Source organism: Oryzias latipes, chromosome 15, assembly GCF_002234675.1.
Source record: "Oryzias latipes chromosome 15, ASM223467v1".
NCBI lineage: Eukaryota > Metazoa > Chordata > Actinopteri > Beloniformes > Adrianichthyidae > Oryzias > Oryzias latipes.
This window is the reverse complement of record NC_019873.2, coordinates 1,767,858-1,783,638: the sequence shown is the minus strand read 5'-3', so window position 1 is coordinate 1,783,638 and position 15,781 is coordinate 1,767,858. Positions and strand designations below refer to the sequence as shown.

The 15,781-nt window shown below is 46.1% G+C and overlaps 1 protein-coding gene across 1 annotated transcript in view; it reads left to right on the top strand.

The window, feature by feature from the left end:
- The window catches only part of piezo1 (piezo type mechanosensitive ion channel component 1), a 52,957-nt gene extending 39,498 nt beyond the window's left edge, over nt 1-13,459 (top strand). The window contains exons 37-54 of the mRNA XM_023963351.1: nt 608-869; nt 1,280-1,468; nt 2,045-2,188; nt 2,261-2,462; nt 2,719-2,845; nt 7,622-7,769; nt 7,916-8,068; nt 8,189-8,250; nt 8,327-8,485; nt 8,567-8,714; nt 8,814-9,002; nt 9,336-9,428; nt 9,619-9,791; nt 10,295-10,417; nt 10,497-10,576; nt 11,218-11,407; nt 11,731-11,872; nt 11,954-13,459. Of these exons, the coding sequence (XP_023819119.1) occupies nt 608-869; nt 1,280-1,468; nt 2,045-2,188; nt 2,261-2,462; nt 2,719-2,845; nt 7,622-7,769; nt 7,916-8,068; nt 8,189-8,250; nt 8,327-8,485; nt 8,567-8,714; nt 8,814-9,002; nt 9,336-9,428; nt 9,619-9,791; nt 10,295-10,417; nt 10,497-10,576; nt 11,218-11,407; nt 11,731-11,872; nt 11,954-12,076 (2,707 nt within the window). The 3' untranslated portion in view covers nt 12,077-13,459. The remainder of the gene's footprint in view (nt 1-607; nt 870-1,279; nt 1,469-2,044; nt 2,189-2,260; nt 2,463-2,718; nt 2,846-7,621; nt 7,770-7,915; nt 8,069-8,188; nt 8,251-8,326; nt 8,486-8,566; nt 8,715-8,813; nt 9,003-9,335; nt 9,429-9,618; nt 9,792-10,294; nt 10,418-10,496; nt 10,577-11,217; nt 11,408-11,730; nt 11,873-11,953) is intronic.
- Nucleotides 13,460-15,781: the final 2,322 nt, after the last annotated feature.

Genomic DNA, 15,781 nt, shown 5'->3' with positions numbered 1-15,781 from the left:
CGATCCTGCAGCTGATCCTGCAGCCGATCCTGCAGCTGATCCTGCAGCCGATCCTGCAGCTGATCCTGCAGCTGATCCTCCAGCTGATCCTGCAGCCGATCCTGCAGCTGTTCCTGCAGCCGATCCTGCAGCTGTTCCTGCAGCCGATCCTGCAGCTGATCCTGCAGCCGATCCTGCAGCTGATCCTGCAGCCGATCCTGCAGCCGATCCTGCAGCTGATCCTGCAGCCGATCCTGCAGCTGATCCTGCAGCTGTTCCTGCAGCTGTTCCTGCAGCTGATCCTGCAGCTAATCCTGCAGCCGATCCTGCAGCTGATCCTGCAGCTGATCCTGCAGCTGTTCCTGCAGCTGATCCTGCAGCTGATCCTGCAGCTAATCCTGCAGCTGATCCTGCAGCCGATCCTGCAGCTGATTCTGCAGCCGATCCTGCAGCCGATCCTGCAGCTGATCCTGCAGCCGATCCTGCAGCTGATCCTGCAGCTGATCCTGCAGCAGCTGTTGATTCTTCCCAGACAGCAGCTGTCTCATCAGTCAGCGTCTTGAGCGTGCTGCAGGAATGCTCTCTTTAGTAATCAGGTAATAATGGTTGGGGCTTCATTTGTTTCCAGTGGACAGTTTTGCGTGGAGGAGCTGGAGCAGAGCAGAGAGTTCTTTGAGAGTCAGAACCGCCTGCTGAAGCTGCTGCTGGCTCTGTACTCCCTGCTGTCCGCCCACTCAGAGCTGCTCTGCTACCTAATCATTGTGCTCAACAACGTGGTCAGCGCTTCCGTCATTTCTGTGGTGCTGCCCATCCTGGTCTTCCTCTGGGCCATGCTGGCTCTTCCAAGGCCATCCAAGAGGTTCTGGATGACTGCGATCGTCTATACAGAGGTACAACAACCTACAGGCACCCACCGTGGTTCTGAGGCAGTTTTCCTCCCAATCAATTCAAAACATATCATTTGATAATAAAGTGCTGATTCAGAGGGAGAATTCAGCTAACAATGCAGTTCAGTCCAGAGGATTTTAATGTTCATAATACCTGATATAGGTGACAAACAGATTACAATAACGGGTCTGCTGCGACGGGGGGGGCACAGACATACACTGAAATACTGGAACATCTGTTCTAAGACAAACAAATGCTTCAGTAACAGCAAAACCCAACGAACAGGAACATTTTGGTCCTGGGAAGGTTCTCTGTTCGGTTTGCTCCATGTGTGAATGTTGGATGGGTCAACGCTTGTGTTTGTCAGCTGCAGACTGAAAGTTTGACCCAGTGCTGTGCTGCTCCTCTGCAGGTGATGGTGGTTCTCAAGTACATTTTCCAGTTTGGGTTCTTCTCGTGGAACTCGGCTCATGAGATGACGGTGAACAAGGACAGGCCCTTCTTCCCGCCACGCATCCTGGGCCTGGAGAAAACCGACAACTACCTCAGATACGACCTGCTGCAGCTGCTGGCGCTCTTCTTCCACAGAGCGCTGCTCATGGTCTGTACTCTCAATCTGAAGTCATTCCGGCGTTTGCTAACCTCCTAACTAACCTGGATGAACATTGTGAGTTCTGAGGAGCATGTTTACGGTCTCCAGCTGCACAGAATAGGAGCTGTGGCTCAGAGGGAACTCTAGTTCGGAGTCAGAGACAGCCATTATCTGGAAATCCCAGATCCCCAGGATTGGCAGATAAAAAAACATCCTTTGTGTAGCTGCAGACCCCAGACTGCAGGCTAGTACTGTAAAAGTACGCGAGCATGCCCACACGTGTTGGTGGTGCTGCTGGGGGGGCAGTGTTTGATCTCAGCTCCACGTTGGCCTCATGTTTCAGATTTTTAATTAAGCTGTGCGTGCTTCTGTGCGAGAATGAGTGGATACGTAAGTGTGTATGCTCATGAATGAGTCTTTGCATGTGTGTGTGAGCATACATGTTATTATGTGTGCGTGCATTTGTATGTGTGTGCACATGCACGTTTTTTGCATTTGACCGTGTGTGTATACTTGTGTGCGTTTGTGTGTTCATGGATGCCTGTGTGTACTTGTGAGCGTGTGTTAATGTATGTCTGTGTGCAGCGGTATGGGCTGTGGGACCCAGATGGGCCCCCAGAGAAGCCAAGCCTCCCATCCAAAGAAGGAAACTCAGCAGTGGCGGATGGAAGGAGTGGGGAGGAGGCGCGGAGCTCCGTGTCCAGCCCGACAGATGTGCCCGTCCCTGAGGTCAGCTGCTAGCAGAGGCGGTGGGGCTCATTTGGGTTCTGCTCTTTCTGAGGTTCTTCTTCCTTTGTGTAGGAGCAAATGAGCCTTTTGGCAGCAGGGAGCAGCTCTGCTGCTGAAGCTGCCGTAGGCTCCCAGGACGGCCCTGCGGCACCAGCCGGGTCCAGGGCTCCTGTGGAAAAAGTAGGAGGTGTGGAGGCGTCGAAGAGGGACGTTAAAAAGAAAAGGAGCATCCGGTTACGAAGGAACAGACAGAGCAGGGAGGGGGGGTTCACAGGTGGGTGCATTATCCTTGCTGATGGTTTGACTCCTCACTGCAACAGCTGCATTCACATCTGCATGCAGGTTAATGAGGGCGTGCAGCCGTCAGCTAATGTTCAGTTCACTAATATTTACCTGAATCATGAATCAGCATTGCCCTTCCTTGTCCTTGTCGGTAATCTAAATACGGGGCAGCATTCCTGCAGCTCTATTATCAGTCTGGGGGGGCTGTCCTTGTTCTGGCTGACCCCTCTGGTTCTTGTCTCCTGCAGCAGAAGCCCAGACCACAGAATCTCCACCAGAACCAACAAAGAAAAAGGCCAAAGGCAAAAAGAGGGAGGCAGCCCAGCTGAGAATGCAGGCAGTGGGACAGAAGATGAAGCAAGTCCTGGTGTCTGGGTGAGACATTTATTTATCTGGGAAATTGCACATTAAAAAGTGTCTCTGCAAATGTGCCAGAGTTACCCAGAAGGCCATTTTTCATCTGTAGTCCCTGGACGGGTGGCAGATTTGTCTCCCTGGTGAACTGTTCACCTTTTCCCGCCACTGGTCTGCAGGGGGTTAGGTAGAGATTTTTAGGCCAGATGCCCTTCCTGACTCAAGCCTGTATTTTATCCGGTCTGGGGACCGGTACAGGGGACCTAGATTTGGCCCCCCCTTGTGGCTTTATAGTTAGGCAATAGCGTGAAGGGTCTAGCCTAAAGACCCACACTGGAGAAAGCTCATCGCGTCCCAGTGAACATGTCCCAGTCCTACATGCATCATCTGAGCCATCCAGGATGGGACATTTTTGTCATTCTACCTTTCATTCTAAATCCAGAGGTCAATTTTTTAACATGACAAAAGTAGAAGCTGACCCATCTGGGAGATAAATGGGGCGGCCGTGGTGCAGCAGTAGGGCGGTCGACCCACGATCGTAAGATTACAGGTTCAATTCCCGCCTTGCACGCCCATGAGTCAAAGTGTCCTTGGGCAAGACACTGAACCCCACCTTGCCCCTGGTGGGAGGGTGGCGCCAGTGTTTGGCAGCGGAGCCGCCACCAGTGTGTGAATGTGTGACTGTAAAGCGCCTTGGGCCTTGTAGGTAGAAAAGCACTATATAAGTATACGCCATTTACCATTCAAAATAATAGTATTGGGAAGATTGAATAATACTCCTGCTATACTGGCAAACATATATGCTCCTAATTGGGACAATGGTGTCTTTTTTTACTGGAATTCATCTCACAATTTGGAGAGACCTTTTTAAAGAGAAGATTTTCTGAAGGCCATAAATTCTATACAAAGTGGGAAATCGCCAGGACCAGACGGCTTCCCAAGTGAAAACATTTTTGTTTATTTTATTGAATATTATCTTTTATGGTGCAACAGGGTGGGTTTGTCTGGGGTTTCTAAAAAAAAAAAAGAAAGAAAAAGAATTGGAATGTTTTTTACACTGTGTATGTTGCTGAATACTCAAATAAAAGGATGCTTGGAAAATCGTTTATCAAAGAAACTGAAGAGTGGCTCGAAAAAGGGAAAGTGCAGAATGAAGTATGGCAGGGTACTGGAGGAGGATGGTGTGACCACAAGATAGCATTTCCAAGGCTCTTTCTGTGTGCAGAGGTTCATCTCACTCCTCAAGAGTCAGTTCCATGTAGATAAAAATCAGAGCGGATCAAGAAGCTTTGCTGGCAAAAGCAGCAGCTTTGAGAAAGAAAGAAGCACTCGTCCCAGAAGAAATTCACCTAAGAGCTAAAGAAGAGGAAGAAGAAATGCGCCTCAGAGCAAAAAAGGAGCAACTGGAACTTGAAACTGACCTCACTGTGGCATCTGCCAGATTAAAGGTCTATGAGAGTTTAAAAGATGTTCAAAGTTCTGCGGCTAATCCGTCTGAGACCAGAGGAAAACCCAGAGCGGCAACCCAGCAAAGAACCCAAGACGAAGCTTAGTTGGTTGTGCATGTCAGGCTTTCACCGAAATGTTGGTTAGGCAGCAAAGTCTGTCCCAAATTCCTCGCAAAGACGTACTGGTTTTACAGGAGACCCTCTCACCTAAAGGTCCTTCAGAGCTTTTGAACACCAAAACAGATGACTGCCATATACTTCTGAAAGCAGTTCACAAAAGGCGAGCCACTCGGTCTTGTTCGAAGCTGTGAACACATGACTCCGGACACAGCTTATCGTAAAGCAAGAAAACTTCTTCAACTTTATTATGGAAATTAGCTTAGAATTGACACAGCTTACATTACAAAGGCAATGGCATTTCCTCAAATAAGGCCAGAAGACAGAGAGTCTCTGAACACCTTTGCCGTTTTCCTTACAGGATGTTGCAACACAATGAATGATGTTTGCTGAATGGAGGACATAAACAATCCAACCAACATTAAACACACTTTAACTAAGCTTCCATACAAGCTAGAAGAAAAGTGGAGGAGCGTCTCTCACAAAGTTAAAAAAAGGAAAGAAGCAACGTTCCTGGATCTCGTGGACTTTGTCAACCGTGAAGCAAGAGTTGCTACGGACCCACTTTTTAGAGACATTTTGGAGTCAACTACATGGGGACACAAGAATGAGCAAAGAAAAGGCACCTTTGCTGTGGCTGTATCTTCCACTCAAGAGGAAAGGATTTAGCCAGAAAAGAAATGTTCGTCAAATGCCTTTCAGGGTCACCGCCTATACTGCAAGAGACACCATGCTCTAAAAACCTGCAACAGCAATCAGGGCTCCGCCTTTGAAAGAACAAGTAGAATTTTTGAAATCTCTAGGCCTCTGTTTTGGGTGTCTAACAGTAGCCGCGTTTACATGGGCAAAAGTAATCGGAAAGAACACCTGATCAGAAAGAAACTGCGTCATGTAAACGCGCCGTTCGGAATACTCTGCCCCGGTCAGACTCATTCGGATCAGAATTTCTTTCCGATGGAGATAGGTGGGTTATACCGATCGTTTATCCGATCGTTGTTCATGTAAACGGTCATTCCGATCGTGTGTCACTTCTGCTATGGTTTATGTCACGCATAGACGGTGTTTCGCTGACAGAAAGCCTTGGAGCGCATACGGGACCGGCCAGCTGCTCTGCGGACGCCCCGTGAAAAGCGCCGCTTCGCTCTCGCCCCTCTGGCTCTCCCCTCTCTTACACCCCTCATGAGGGAGATGAGGGGCAGGAGCGCATCGTGCCCCCCGACGCTCACTCGGTCCACTGGCACCCGAGTGAGCAGAAGAGCTGGATTAATAACTTCATGTCTGAGGGGAGGAGGATGCTTGTTCGGTGTGCGTTTTTTTTTGTTTGTTTTGTTATGTGTGGGAGAATTCAGACTGCCAGCCGTCCCGCCGCTCTGGGTTAGCGGCTGCAGGACTCAGGAGAGCTGCCAGCTCACGCAACGAGTTTGAGGAAGCAGAAATAAATGTCGCTCAGTCCTTTTCAACACTACTGGGCATGCCCAAATGATTCATTCCAACCGAAAGTGTGAGCCATGGGAACGTCTGTTCTAATCGGAAAGAGGTTTTCTGATCCCATGTGCACTGGTGAATTTTAACCCGACCATTGATCCGATCAAGATATTCTGCCCATGTAACCGCGGCTAGTTGGTTATCTATCGAGGAACTGCCAGAAGAGGTTGCCCTGTTCTAAATGCTCATACATGCATCATTATTTCTTGCACATACCAAAGGAAAAGGTGTCTGCAGAAAAAGACAACACTGAAAACAAACGAGATGCAAGAAAAACAAGTTACATCCTCTCAGCAGTTTGCAAATGGACAGAAGCTACAGGGGCCGGTAGCTAAAAGTGTCTGCTTCCAATCATACCAGGTCAAATGACACAAAAAAACTGTCAAAGTCGTCAAGATCTATGCGTTCCCTGACCAAGAAAGCACTTCAATTCAATTCAATTCAATTTTATTTGTATAGCTCAAAATCACAACAACAGTCGTCTCGATGGGCTTCGAAGTAAAACATGAACTCAAAAGGATCGTGAATACAAAGAGTTCAATAGAAAAATACTAAAATGAACTAACAAACTAACTAAGCTATACTGGCATCCCTGCCCTTAGACCCCCCTTCGCGGTAAGGAAAAACTCCCAAAAAAACGGATTCCGGAAAAAACGAAGAAACCTCAGGGGTGCCCACATGAAGGAGGGATCCTCCCCCAGGACGGACAGGCGATTTACCAGAACTCTTAGAGAAGAATTAACTTATCTAAATCTACAACTACATATATAAAGTCCAGCAGACGAGCTTCATCCAGCCGTGGTTGTGGGGACAGTCAAAGGCGCGAGTCGAGCCGGAGACAGGAACCACAGCCAGGTGTAGGAGCTTCCATGTTTTGCACTGAAGGACTTTTGCAAAAGCTGAAAGCCAAAGGAAAAAGACAGAGATGCTTCTTTAAACTATGACACAAGAACAAAAGGTGGGAGGATTTGTTCTTAGTGACATGAAAGTGTGCAGTTTGACCAGTAGCTACTTCATAAAGCCTCCCAACGATTACACCAACCTGAAATACCGGCAAGGAAACACAACACACCATCTGTTAAAGATTGTAAGGAATGGTCCTACCTAAAATGTGTGCGCCTTCCACGCCCGGGGTCAGGTGTTGATCTCCTCATGGTGCAAATGCCTATAAAACCATGGAACCATGGGAGATTATCAACAGTCAGAATGGTGGGCCATCAAAACGGCACTTGGTTGGGGGGGTCAATGGACCCCTCAGTGGGTACAATTGAATGCAGTACGCTTCCATACGTTACTTCAGTGTCCTCCAAACCAGTAACCGTTGATACGGCGGCTGGAATTTAACGGCAAGTCAGACAAACTTGGATGTATCAAGATGTGTCTTGGTTTGATTTAGCAGCACCGACTGCAATAGTCTGACTGAAATGTATTTATTTTTGGTATGAAAGGTTATAGAAAAGTTATGGAAAACCATTCCTAAAAGAGTGTAAGAACCCTACTATTGGAATGGCAATAAAAATGATTCAGATTCTGTGTGTATATAACATTGTAAAGGGGTAAATAAATATGTATAAAATATAAAAATGAGCCTTCTTGTAACAAAACAGTAGTAATTGATAAACATAAGAGGTAAAAATTCAGTCTAAACCTAAAAGAAGCTGAGATAGATATTGACATTGTAAAAAACTATCACAACACCAAAAAAATAAAATATATATTTATGCAAAGATGATGGTTCTGTTCGCAGGGTTCGGAGTGTGAGTGAGCCGGCTCAGAACTTCTTCAAGAACCTCATGCACAATAAGCATCAAGCCAGTACCGACGTGTATGCTCTGATGTTCTTGACCGACATGGTTGACTTTGTCATCATCATCTTCGGCTTTTGGGCCTTCGGGGTAAGCCTGTGAAGGAGTTAACCACTTTTTGTTGTGTTGTCACTTTTTGTCCTGGGGGAGAAAGCTGAGCTTTGACCTGTTGAAGCTCTGCTAGCAGCTGCAGGGAGGAAACATGCATGCGCTGAAACCTGAGCTTGTATCCATAGAAACACAGTGCAGCCGCAGACATTGCCTCCACCCTGTCAGAGGACCAGGTCCCTGAGGCCTTCCTGGTGATGCTGCTGATCCACTTCAGCACCATGATCATAGACAGAGCCTTGTACCTACGCAAAGCCGTACTGGGGAAGCTCATCTTTCAGGTACTGTCGCAGTAGCAGTTTTAGCTTCTACCTCAGTCAGTGTTTCCTGTCTTTTCTAGGGGTTTCCTATGAAATCACAGCATAATCATTACATCTCAATCATCTTCCTGCTTCTTTTAGGGGATCCTGGTGCTTGGGATTCACGTGTGGATGTTCTTCATCCTGCCTTCTGTCACTGAAAGGTGAACTGCATTAGTTCTGTTCATGCATAGTCCTGGAAAACGCCTCTGAACCTCACCCTTCTGTGTTTCTGCTCAGGAAGTTCAACCAGAACTTTGTGGCCCAGCTGTGGTACTTTGTGAAGTGTATCTACTTTGGCCTGTCAGCTTACCAAATCCGCTGCGGATACCCAACCCGAATTCTTGGCAACTTCCTCACAAAGAACTTCGGCCACCTCAACCTGTTCCTCTTTCAGGGGTATCACCAATAAAGAACCAATAAAGAAACAGCTTCTGACAAACCCGTCAGCCTTTGACACATGTGCACATGTCTGTGCAGGTTTCGATTGGTGCCGTTTCTGGTGGAGCTGCGAGCCGTCATGGACTGGGTCTGGACCGACACCACCCTGTCTCTGTCCAACTGGATGTGTGTGGAGGACATTTATGCCAATATCTTCATTATCAAATGCAGTCGAGAGACAGAGAAGGTGAGTTGCACAAAGAGGGGGAGAATTCCCTCCCCCAACCCCCACAGGCTTCAGGTCAGGAGGCTGACAACAGAGATGATCTCTGACTTGTTTTTGCAGAAATATCCCCAACCAAAAGGACAGAAGAAGAAGAAGATTGTGAAATATGGCATGGGTGGACTCATCGTCTTCTTCTTGATCTGCATCATCTGGTTTCCTCTTCTCTTCATTTCATTGGTCAGATCAGTGGTGGGTGTGGTCAACCACCCCATTGATGTCACGGTCACAGTTAAACTGGGAGGTTACGAGGTAATTCTCAGCTGATTCTTGTTAAATACTGGTTAAAAGAGCGGAAGGATGCATGCTGGCTGATTCTCAACCCGCTTTGTTTTCCACTCATGGACATGCACTCTGCTTTCTTTTAACTGCTGACCACAAGCAAACGCCTTTATCTGAAGCACCTTACAGGTACACACTAACAGTTGCTTTTTGCTGTTGGAGAATGGAGCATGTTTGAGTGTTACATCAGACTTAGACAATGAAAGGACCTAAACTGAGCTGAGATCAGAGAGAGGCAGCAGGGACCACTCAAACATTCAAACCCACCCATTAAGCTTCACCCAAGCCCTTTCTCTGTTTCAGCCCTTGTTCACCATGAGTGTGCAGCAGCAGTCCATCCAGCCCTTCAACAACTCTCAATATGAGGAGCTGACTAAAATGTTTAAAGACAATGCAGTATGTATCTGTTCATCCTTTTTCTGATGTCATCTAATACCTGCACTGATCAGGGTGTGTTCTCTGTCCTGCTGACAATTCTTATCTAAAAATGTGATGGATGGATGGATGGATGGATGGATGGATGGATGGATGGATTCTATAGATGGATGGATTCTGATCTTTGTTTTTTTCTGCGTGCTTCATTTAGACAGCTATGCAGTTTATCACCCTGTATAGTTATGAGGATATTGTGACAGCCCAGATTGAAGGAAGCTCAGGATCTGTTTGGAGGATCAGCCCCCCCAGCAGACAGGAAGTCATAAAAGAACTCCTTGGAAGTCAAGTCGACCTGACTCTGCGCCTCGCCTGGAATTTCCAGAGGTTAGATGTTTTTTCTCTTGGAGAGTTATGACCATCGCATCCCATTTTCAGTTTATATCGACCGGTAGACTTTCTGCTAGGATGAGCCAGCTCTGCCCTATGTGTCTGGACAGGGCCAGTAAATAGACTTCATGTTTGGACACGAAGCTCGTGGGTAATTTCTTTGGCTCCTTGGTGGAGCTCACTTTGACAAAGACTGGATCTGGTACATTAAATACATTAGACCAGTGGTCCCCAACCTTTTTAACCCTTTTAACGGACCGGAATGACGTCAGACAAGGTTTTCACGGACCGGTCATTAAGATGTGGTGGATGATTACTATAGCAACGCTATGGCGAAGGAGGAACAGAGAGAGTAATGAAGTTATTTATTCTTTCTGTGTGGCCCGGGGTTGGGGACCGCTGCATTAGACCACTGCAGAAGTCACTGGTTTAGTACTTGTTTCCTCATGGTGAAGTACAGATTTTCTATAATTGTGTTAGTGAGTTTTCTTGGTTTACAGGGACCTAGGTAAAGGTGGGACGGTCGAACACACCTTTGACAAATACTCCATCGACCTGGAACCTGGAAACCTGGTCAGAGCAGAGTTGGCATCGCTGCTTATAGGCAATCGCACTGAGCCTGTGTAGGTCTGGATTTGAAAGCACGTTCATGGAGAAATCTTTTCAGGCTGTTTCTAACAGATATTATTTCCTTATTCTCAGGCTTGTTCCAAACTTCTTCCCTAACTACATCCGGGCTCCCAACGGAGCCGAGGCGAAACCTGTCAGTCAGCTCTATAAAGGTCAGACGTCACATCATGCCTACAGTTTGCAATGCTACTTTTCTATCAAGAAATGTTTCCCTTTGGTCAGTTAAGAAAGTCACATGGAGAAAAAGAACACCCACGGTCTGGATCCATGCCCATTTGCAACCCGGGCGGGTTTGGAGAAGACCAAGGGTTCTGTAGATGTCCTTTAAGTAAAGTCTAAAAGATTACAAGTTTACTAACGCTTTCCGGTGTGGTTTTAAACCAAATGAAACTGGTGCTGTGTGTTACATACCAATACTGTCTCTGAGCTCTAAAGCCATAATGTTGAATGAGTGACATGTCACACCTTCTGATCAACTGGCTGACTCCACTCTGGTGTTGGAGTCCAGATCCTCTGCTGAGGATCTACATTTAAAGACAAACAGAGTGTCAGGAAAAGATTACGAATCTGTGGAAATGATCAGTTTGGTTTAAACTTTTCTCCTGACCTTCCTGCTGCTGCAAGTTACCGATGTTTGACACAAAGGTCAAGTATGTTGAATGTAGATCATGTCTGGGGTGTTAGAAGAGCCCACCAGAAAATAAACCAAAGTCATGTTCTGTGATATGAAGTCCAGGACCAGATGTAAAGTTGGACCTGAAGTCTGATCCCCATCTGGTTGCTGCTCCTGTAGGTGGGGAAGACGGTTATCTTGGCATCACCCTGTCCCTAAAGAGTGACCGCTCCAGCAACAGCAGTGGCACCCGGGAGTGGTGGGACATCGCCGTTGAGGGCTGTGTGCCGCCCTCTTGTGGAGTCCTCCGCATGGTCATATTCAACGACAAAGTCAGTCCACCCAGCCTGGGCTTCCTGGCAGGATACGGGTAAGAAACACTTGATGGCTCACCTGTGTGGAGGTGTGTGCGGGGGAGGGGGGCTAGATCAGAAACTGAAGTAATGTCTGAAAAAAGAATGTCTCTTTTATATTTTCAAGGCCATTTAGGTCAACAGAAGTTCTTTAAAAAAATCACCTCAGGGACAAAAACATGTTTTCTCCTAACCCGAACACATGAAGCTTTGATCTTCCTGAAGCGGCTGGTCTGTGGGTGTGTGTGTGTGTGGGGGGGGGGGGGGGGGGTGCTCAGGGATGAGGCTTCCTTCGGCCGGCATTGCTTGAATCTAACCTCTTCACTCTGGTGTCTTGCAGCATCATGGGTCTGTATGTCTCTGTGGTGTTGGTCATTGGAAAGTTTGTGCGCGGCTTCTTCAGTGAAATTTCCCACTCCATCATGTTTGAGGAGCTTCCATGCGTGGACCGCATCCTGAAGCTCTGCACCGACATCTTTCTGGTGCGTCTGCAGCTACACCCCATCAATAGTCCTGCCTGTTATGAGGCGTCTTGAACCAACAACCTGTTTCTGTGTCTGAAGGTGCGTGAGACCGGGGAGCTCGAGCTGGAGGAGGAGCTGTACTCCAAACTGATTTTCCTGTATCGGTCTCCAGAGACCATGATCAAATGGACCCGAGAAAACCGGGCTGCAAACCGGGACTGAGAGATGCTGTCACCATGTTTACTCATAAGGAGTGAGGACACACCACAGGAGGGGCTGTCAGCTCATCAGAGATGAGCAAAATTCCCCCAGCTGCTCACCAGCTGAACATTCCCAAATGGGACAGGCTGCAGTGGGACATGGGGGTGGCGGCCCCCCACCAGCAAAGGAGGCATGCTCAACATCTAATTATTAATCCCCTCGGACAAAAAAAAAGTTTAGTCTTTGGAAAAAAAAGCCCAAGAACAACAATGTGATGCTTTGGTCTTAACTCCAACACAAAGAACCTGAGACAGGAAGCTGTCATGTTTGCTATTTTCCTATGCTCTGACACATCACGATGGAGACTTGGAGATTTTAACAGACTGAGTCTGACTGCTGGTTAGCTTCTCTGTTTTCTGCAGAATCGTTTGTCTAAACAGTTCTGACTAAACTTTGGATTTTCAGGCCTGAGCACAGCAGAAACTCTGAGGGTCCACAGAGCTCTAGAGGACCTCAGGAACTTCTGCTACAGAACAAAACTGTTAAAAAACAAGGCCCCGCCTTTTGTTCAACTTTTGCACACTACTGTACTTTTGTGATTGCCTTGCAAAGGAAAGTTGCTTGTTCTGACCTGTGCCTTTCAATGTTTCCATGCCAAAACCCTTCGGAATCCAGTCCAATTTAGACAGAAGCATAAACGGAGAATAATATTTAATATTTGCAATCCCAATCCCTTTCACCTGTGCTCACCCACTGACATTGACAGGCTGCCCTGCTAGGCACTAACTAGACCACCGGGAGCAGCATGGGGTTCTGTGTCTTCCAAAAGGACACTTCGACCCAGGGGCAGGCAGAGTGGGAACCAAACCTTCAGCCTTCCAATCAGAGATCAATTGTTCTACCTTTGCACTACGGCTGCCTCGAAAGGAGTAGATCTAAAAAAATAAAAAGTTAATCAGTTTAGAAAGGACTAATGACCAATCAGAGGGCTTCAACTTAAACAAGACATGAGGAGCGCTGACATTTGGTCTAGCAGAAGACATCCATTCAGCTCAGGCTTGTGGGGATGTTTTTCCAGCGAGGAACGGGAAACTGAAACTCTCTTGTTTACATTCTGTTTTTAATCTCCTGTACAGGTTTTCTGTTTTGAACTAAATTATGTATGAAAGGTTTGCACAGCTGCAGCATGCACAGTGATGAGCTGCTCCAAGGTGCATGACATTGAGAGCATAATCAGGGTTGGCTGAGCTCTGAGAGTTCACTATACTGACAGGTTTTACAAATCTCTGAGCAAGTCTATCAACACTTGAAGGTATCTTCTGTTTCATTAAACGCTGTCTCAGACTGTAGCTTCTGTGCTACGTGGTTATGCAAAGAAATAAATACTTCTCACCTGTTTGTTAATTGGGAGTCTTCTTGTGGCGTTTTCTTTGAAACCTGAAAACTGGGTGCACATTCAACAGCTTGGTACTCGTACATGCAGCATGGCTGCACAACACTTCATCACTTCATCACTTACAACTAGACCATCACTGTCCCAGTCACTTTTAACGAGATGTTCAGCTCCTTTAACGAAACCCAGAAACACTGTCATCTCAAATCTACCGTCATTTCCAGACTATAGAGCGCACCTGATTATAAACCGCACCCGTTACATTTTTAAAGGCTAAAGCATTTTGTAAGCCACACCAGTCTATAAGCTGCATGTGTTCACATTGAAACATGTGAATGAGGATGTGTATGTGCTGAAACCGCGCCACGTGTGCAAGAAGGAGGGAGCTGCTCTCGCTCACTCTTGCTCTGCTCAAGCTCCTTTCTCTTACACACACAGCGCTGACACACACACAACTACAACACCTATGTAGTTAGTCCATTAGTTAGTTAGTTGTTACTGCTATTTGTTAATAAAGAAAACTGTTTTGTAATCATTACTTGTACCGGTGTTCATCTGCGACGCGGCCGTCGGGGGATTTTGTGTGTGTGTGGGGGGGTTGTGAACCGTGACACCTCCTGCTTCATCACCGCGGTGATCAAAAATCACACACAGTCACACCTCTAGTCTTTGGTTAGGTCAGTTTGTTTCTGTTACTTTGTCAGTTCAGTTACTTAAGTTAAAGTTAAGTTTGTTGCCTGACTTAATTATGGTTCTGTTGACCTCTTTTAAGGGCCCAGTTTGTTCATCTTTTTACATTTTTTGAGAAAAATTAAAACTTTCATTTTTCGATAAACTTCTGTTGTCCTTTTTGGCCGCTTCATCCCTCACAGTTTTGTTTGTGAATTCTGAATTTTCTTTCTGAAGCCCCCTTGGAGATTTTGTACAATTTTTTATGGTTTTTGTCAGCTATGATGTCATCATAGAGGGAGGGGTCTGCTCACCATGCCCAATATTCAAGTTCACCTAGCAAAAGATGTGTTTACGTTTTGGGACTTTTCGAGCATGTGGCAAGGTCCTATTCTTGCTTGAAGGACAAAGTCTTCCACGTCAATTTTCCTACTACAGTCATATCATGTGTTATATTGTTTTGTTCAGCTTGAGTCAGGAAATCGTGTTTAGGATTTTTACAGCATTCAGATGAAGAATGTACGAGTTAGTGAAGATCGCAACAGTTGTGATCTCGCCACATGCAAACAGTTCAGAATCTACTTCAAATTCCAACACTATTTCCACAGTAGTTCCTCAATGATGCTCAAAAAAGTTAAGAGATGATCGAGCAAAATCCCTAGGACGAGTTTCCATTTGTAGCTGGTGCTAAAGATGATTTTTGTTTTTTTTTTGTTTCCAAAGTCAAAAGTTAATGAAAGTCGTGATCGTTGTAGACTAAAGCTGGCTGCTTGTATGTGAAACTTTTGGTAAATCACACCAAAAAAATGCTGTTTTACCATGTTGTGGAAAAACGTTATAATCTCCTAAACTCACACTTTTACACAAAATGGCCGTAGGTTGTGTGGCTATCCCATAATATTATCAAAGCTTCCTTTGGATATCCCCGACACGTGTTTGGTTTCGTTTCTGTATTTAGAAATAGTTTTTGGCCCCATAAGCGATTTTCTTCACATTCGTTTTTTTTTTTTTTTTTTTGCGGTTTCAACTGCCGTGATGTCATCGTCTTGGAAGGGGTGTCGTTCACTATACCCATAATTCATTCTCACCGGGTACTAGGTTTGTGGAAATTTTGGTGAGTCTTCACGCATGTGGCGGGGGTCAAATCTTTGGTCAAAGGCGCAGATATTTTTCCAACTGCGAAAATGATCTGGTCCTTGCAGTCAGTCCCTGCTGCTGCAGGCCATAATGGGTTTTTACAAGGAATTTTGTTTTGGTATATTTACACTATCATGGCAACATAAATGTGTAAAATAAAATGAATTGAACAAAGGGCAACTCTTTAGAGAAACAGATGGGTGAGACAGTTCAAACAGAGGTTTTAGATTGTGGGAGTCTTTTCCTGCTTTGCATGTTCTGGTTATGGAGACAAACCAGGACGGGACTGAATAATAAGTGGAGTGGAGGTGGACTATTTAAAGGCAGACTAACAGATCCTTGAGGGTCAGGATTGTAGCTGATAGACTGTTCAAATACTTATTTGCCTCCCTGTGTCTCTGAGTCCCACAGGTTGAATGTTTGTCTAAATATATCCTCGATTGATCTCCGGTCAGAGAATCAGATCGTCCAAAATGAACCAATATCAACTATGAATCGTTGACCACAAGTTGTGATATGAATGGAAT